At 35.1% G+C, this 6,096-nt stretch overlaps 1 protein-coding gene across 1 annotated transcript; it reads right to left on the bottom strand.

The window, feature by feature from the left end:
• Positions 1 to 4,349: 4,349 nt before the first annotated feature.
• Positions 4,350 to 5,708, bottom strand: LOC137952238 (zinc transporter 8-like). The gene is made up of 3 exons (XM_068799335.1): positions 5,112 to 5,708; positions 4,849 to 4,998; positions 4,350 to 4,751 (listed from the first exon to the last, which is right to left on the bottom strand). Exons 1-3 carry the CDS (start codon positions 5,706 to 5,708, stop codon positions 4,446 to 4,448), a joined length of 1,053 nt encoding a protein of 350 aa, XP_068655436.1. The 3' UTR covers positions 4,350 to 4,445.
• Positions 5,709 to 6,096: the final 388 nt, after the last annotated feature.

Raw genomic sequence — 6,096 nt, 5'->3', positions numbered from 1 at the left:
AAGCCGATTAGGCCGGGTTCGGAACAAAGAAAGTGGATAGAAAAATACAGGGAAGAGTAGAGAAAAACACAGAGATTTGTTTTTTCTCTTGTTTGGATGCCCTTGGAAAATGAAAGAGAAATATAGTTTTTCTTGTTTTGATACATGAGGAAAATAAAAAAGAAAAAAAAATTAGTAATATTTTAAAATTTTGATGATTAAAAATTTCTCTTGAGTTTTTTTTTTTTTTTCTTCCAAAATTCTATCATTTTGTGAGAAAAAAATTAGTAACTAAAAGAGTGATTTTCTCTTTTATTTTATTTTATTTCAATAATTATTTATTGTCAAACAACAAAAAATACCTTTCGCTCTCATTTTCTTTCTGCTTGTTGACATTTTTTAGACAAATTTAAAATTAAGCACACTTCCTCGCCAATCTCTTACTTCATAAGCTCTTGATCAACCTCCTTAATAAACTCTAGGTTTGGATCAACCCCCATAAGATAATTGTGAATAACACACGTTGCTAATATCAGAGCTAGGTGGTTCCATTCACCTAGGTTAGGTATTTGGCTTTCCACGCTTAACAAACCGGTTTTTTTTGTTGTATTGGCTAAGCATTTGACATAGTATCAGAGCTGGGCACCACGTTCTGCATTCGAATTCCTGCGGAAATGGTAAGGAACGGGAACTGTGGATGTCAGAGCTAGGTGGTTCCGATCCACCCCTGGTCCACCTGGGTTAGGTACTTGGCTTTCTGCACTTAACAGACCGATTTTTTGGGTTGAATTAGCTAGGCATTTGACATTGTTAACATTTTGAGGGAAACATGTCGTCTTAAAGATACTGTGTATAGTACCGTAGAGGACCAAGTGTCAAAGTTTCTCTATATCGTTGGCCATAATTGGAAGAACTATAAGTAAAATTAGGAGAAACATTTAGTGGTCACTTCCATCAAGTCCTCCAAGCAATCATATCCTTGGAAACATTTTTTTTCAAGCAACCTGATAGACTAGAAGTTCCCTCAAAAATAAAAAACAACAATAAGTACTAGCCATACACATTTCCCAACTAGGTCTGTCTACGATTAAACATCTCTTCAAAATTATCAGTACCACAAACTAAATACTCCTTAATGTGATAGCGTTTACCTCGAGATGGTGGAAGAAAACCAGTTCTCAAAACCCCACATCAACTACATAATATTTACATGAAGGCAAAAAGATTTAAGTTATTACAATTAAATTTCTAAAAATAATTATTTTGTAGCTTAGAGATTACCTTTAGGTACGATCAATTCCTCTACTTCTCTTGTTAATGTTTTGTTCAAAATCCTTGAATCAGATGCAGCCCTTCCCAACTAGCCAAAACATATGTTAATTTTAGATCAAATGTGCATGTAACCAACACATTTTTTGTTGGATGCTCCTTTCGAAGAGAACATTTGGTGTATTAAAGAAAAAATTTCTCATTTTGAAGACAAAACCTAATTATCCAATTCAAACTCAGACGGATATTGTATTAGCAATAGGTATTATTCACAATTATCTTATGGGGGTTGATCCAAACCTAGAGCTTATTAAAGAGGTTGATCAAAAACTTTTGGAGCAAAAGATTGACGAGGAAGTGTACTTAATTACAAATTTGTTTGAAGAGTGTCAACAAGCAAAAAGATTGACGAAAAAAATAGCTAAAAATGTGGCATGATGAGATGCAATGAAAACAACTTATTTGAATGTTATATCATTGTACAAACATGGGATATCTTCTTGAAAATTGTTTATGTTTGAAGTATGTATGTATTAAGTTAGACTTGTAATTTTAATAGTTTCAAGTTTTAATTGAATTGGAGTTTTAATTTCCATGTATGCATGTATTTTAAATGTTTGGTATTTGGTGTTTAATCGTAAAAAATATGATATTATTAGTTTTTAGGAAAATGGATAGTAGTGGAAATGATAAAAAGAACATTATATAGAGTCAAAATATGGATAATTGTCTTATGTAGACTCTTATAGATCAAATAAGAGCCAAAAAAATTGATAGGATATTTAAAGGAGTTGCATGTTCAATAGCTTCTGGAGTTGTCAAATAATTTTGGATCTTTTTGTGGCATGCAATGTATATATGTCCAACACATTAAAAACCGGCTAAAGACGTTGAAGAAGAACTTTACTACAGTTTAGGAACTCCATCATAATAATGGTAGTCGATTTTATTTCAATCAATCAACCATGATGTTTGAAGCACTTACACAAGTGTGGGATAGTTACATAAAGGTATGTTCATAAATATTTTATTTTTTAATGTTTTAACTAACCTTTGTATAATACTTTTGTTTATAATTTGTTGAATGTGTAGGCCCATCCAGATGCAAAATAATATCGATATAAGTTTGTTCTAAATTATGATGACTTACATTTTCTTTTCGGAAAAGATCATACAACTGGGTCTAGTGGTATTACAGCCAAAGAGAGGCAATGAATTTGGATAAGGGGCCTAACATATCAAACTTGGGATATAGTTTTAGTTCCCTTGAATTTGGTACTAATGAAGTGGAAGATACCACAAACTCTCCTAGAGGCAACAATTCCTAAAACATCTAGTTCGTCTAGAACTAGTAAAGCGTAAAAAAATGACGGGCTTTTGATGTTCTAGATGAAGATCTGAAATCATTCAAGGAGAGTATTGATGGACTTGCAACTACTATTTCATTAGGAAACATTCAAACCTCTCAAGCACGTGAGTTGTACAATGAAGTGATGAAGATTCCAAACTTGACAAACGTGTAAAGATGAAAGCATGTAACTTTTTTGTTGAGAGTTCAACTAAAGCAGTTACTTTTATGGGGTGTCCTCCCGAAGATCAATCAATGTGGTTGATGATGAAAATGGATAATTAATCGTTTTACTTTAGAATTGAGTACTTCAAACAATTTTGAGCAATGTTGTCTTGACTACTTTGAGTATTTTAGAAATTAACTTATTTTATGATGAAGTGACTTGATTAAACACATGATGTTTAAGATAGATTTTATCAATTAGACCTCTTCTTATTATAGATGTTATTCCTATAAATGTTTTGATGGGTTTATTGAATAGATCTATTCTTATTACAAATGTTATTCTTATGAATGTGTTGATATTGTTCTTATTACAAATATTTTTTTTATTACACATGTTTAAGATAGATTTTATTGAATAAATCTCTTCTTATTACAAATGTTATTCTTATGAATGTGTTAGTGGGGCAGGTTTATGGGGACAGTCTGAGGATGGATTAAGTTTAAGTTAGGTTTCAAGAGCATGGGGGACGGGGTTGCAGCCTTGCAGGGATGGTGATTGGGTTTGGGTTTTTGGATCAAGGATCGAGGTCGTTTTCAGGCTTTTGAGGAACCTGACATGTGCCTAGTAGACTTGAGCTTGAGAGTAGGCTCGAACTTTGAACTTGCAACGTTTTTATGTGTAGTATTTATTTTTTTAGGTTAGATCGAGGTATTTTATAAATAGAGGCTCTAAATATTATTTAGGAATAATATTTTAGAATAATAAATTTTATTACTATTATAATAAAATTATAAATAACATTTTATAGATAATATTGATCTTAGTTGATAAATAAAATTTATCGATAATACTTCAATAATTATATCTTAGGATTGTATATATTTTTAATTATTACAAAAAAATAAATTATTAATTTTCTTTTCTTTCTCCATTTTCCTTGTGCATCCAAACAAGAGAAACCACATTTATCTCTTGTTTTCTCCCTTATTTTCCATGGGCATCCAAACAAGAAAAAAAAAAACCTATTTTCTTTTCTTTTCTCTTTCTTTTCTTTTTCTCTTTCTTTTATTTTCTTTTCTTGGGGTTCCAAAGGGAAAGAATGGAAAATAATTGGTAAAAATATCATTTGCAGAAAAATAAAATTCAAATAGCTAAATATTTTTGTATAAGGCTTAAATTTAAAAGTTTGAGATTAAGAAGGATTCATGCTGAAACCCCATAGGTATCAGCCCATGCTCGATATCCTCCCTCATATCAATCAATTAAGATATTTTCGAGAATAATTAGTTTAAAGTAGATTTTTGAGAGTTTATCCTTCCGATTGCTCCAAGAGTAAAAGCTTTGAAAATTGGAATTTGTCTCCGTCTCCTTTTGCAAATGAAGGGTGGATATGGTTTCACTTGCAGATCTCATATTATATTCTCTGTCAACGGTGTTTTTCTCAGAGCATTTTTACTTGATCAAGCACCTTCAGCTGCTTTTAAGCCCTTTTTTTCCTTGAGAACACTCTTTAATAACTTCAATTCTTCTGCAACTGGTATTGGTAAAGCAAATATTCTTCGTTACAGCAGAAAATATCTCCTAGCTTGTTTACAATCTCCTTGAGAGAAGAGACTGGCATTTGCAGGCATAAATGTAGATACACAAATAAAGAAGAAGAAGATGAAGAAGAGTAGAAAATCAGGCCCATATGGCGAGGAGGGACATGCAAACTGCTCCGAGAAGGAGAGAAAGACTGACCCAGATCTGAAGCCTTCCCTGTGTTTGTAGTCTTTGGCTCATGTAATCAGCGGCGAGTAAGTCAACGAGTGCCATGTAGATCAGAATCCCTGCTGCTGCTGAATTGAAAATTCCTTCTATTATCAGAGCAGTAGGACTGTTCTCGTTGTAAACAGAAGAAATACCGATGCCAACTGCAATCCCAAGTGGGGTGGTCAGGGAGAAGAAAAGAGCCATCGTTGCTACTGCTCGCGACATGAACTTTGCCTGCATTGCCAATCAAGAACGTCATAAATATTTACTCAATACTCAAAATTATTTGGCCGTTACCCAACAAGATTACTACTTGGTTTAAGATTTTTACCTGAACAATACACCCTCCAAGTCCCATGCCTTCAAAGAACTGATGAAAACTCAAAGCTACGACAAGAGGTCGAATGTCGGCGGGTCTCTCAGAAGCTCCCAGTGAAATCCCAATTATCACTGAATGCACCACAATCCCCAACTCCAGCACCTGTCAACAACATCAAATTTCAAGTACATTTAATTTCTGATTACAAGAAAATAGAATTTTTCATTCATTACTCAAAACTAGTTTAAGAAGGAAGAAGAAAGAATGGTTTTTACCTGAGAGATAACCCGGTGACGGGTAAGATCACTCCCGCCGGCGAGAGCATTCTCACCATCGGACGGCAAGACGGAGCCATGGCCGTGAGCCCCATGTGTATGCATATGAACATGACCCACATGCTCCTCCTCTCCTTGCTTCACTAGTAAAGCCTGGTTGAAGTGGGTCCTATTGAAATACCCAGTAGCAAAAGAATCCACCATTAACGTTCCAATGGCGGAAAGCATGGCGATGAAGCCGCTGAACGGGAACTTCCCCCACGGAATCTCATTCAAACAGGGCGAACTCAAGTTCTCAAACGCATCCGGAAGAATGTGAACCAACGCAGTAGCTAGAATCACCCCTGCAGCAAAGGCTTTGATTATGAAGAAGAAATCTTTCTCTGGACTCAAAGCCTGGATCACCCGACCCAGAAACGGTAGAGACACTCCAATCGACCCGGCCACCAAAATCGACGCAATAGCAGCCAACTTCAGTTTAAGGGCCGCGGACTTGTTTCTGTCCGTATCTCCCGAGTCACACTCCCCCTCTGCAAAAACCGAGAGCAGTACAGAAGAACACGTGCAAACAAACAGAACGAACCTCGCGAGCTTCATTTTCGAAACAGGGAAAGCTCAAAAAAAAAAAAAAGTACGCAATACGTCTGAGAGTTATAGAGAAAAACAAAAACAAAAGACTCAGAGCGCGAGAGAGAAAATTGCAGAGACTTTATCAAAAAGCTCGATTAAGAAGAATTGAAGAAAGAAAAAGGGCAGCAGAGCTTCTTTTTTTATATGATTTAGTTCTTAATCCAGAAACTATTTTTGCGGATTTGAAAACTTGGGTGTCGCCACAATGTCAACATTTTGGACTTGAGATCGTCAATGTTGACCCGTAGCCGGAGGAGTTTCAGAGTGGAAAAAGAGCTTTGACACACGGTGACGACAGGCTCTGGAGTTCGAAACTCTCAAAAGCGTCATTTACTGAATTTCTCAACTGTTTGAA

The sequence above is a fragment of the Aristolochia californica genome, unplaced genomic scaffold (genome assembly GCF_029961685.1).
Source record: "Aristolochia californica isolate CCGP_79_NKW_82.1479 unplaced genomic scaffold, dmAriCali1.0.hap1 SCAF_15, whole genome shotgun sequence".
NCBI lineage: Eukaryota > Viridiplantae > Streptophyta > Magnoliopsida > Piperales > Aristolochiaceae > Aristolochia > Aristolochia californica.
The sequence above is the reverse complement of the archived record's forward strand: the minus strand, read 5'-3'. Positions and strand labels throughout refer to the sequence as shown.

Excerpts from the sequence above, each read along its gene's own strand:
- LOC137952238 (XM_068799335.1), bottom strand. The coding sequence starts at position 5,708 with ATGAAGCTCGCGAGGTTCGTTCTGTTTGTTTGCACGTGTTCTTCTGTA. Across the intron at positions 4,999-5,111 it reads GTCACCGGGTTATCTCTCAG|GTGCTGGAGTTGGGGATTGT; the intron begins GTAAAAACCATT and ends TGTTGTTGACAG. Across the intron at positions 4,752-4,848 it reads TTGGAGGGTGTATTGTTCAG|GCAAAGTTCATGTCGCGAGC; the intron begins GTAAAAATCTTA and ends TTGGCAATGCAG.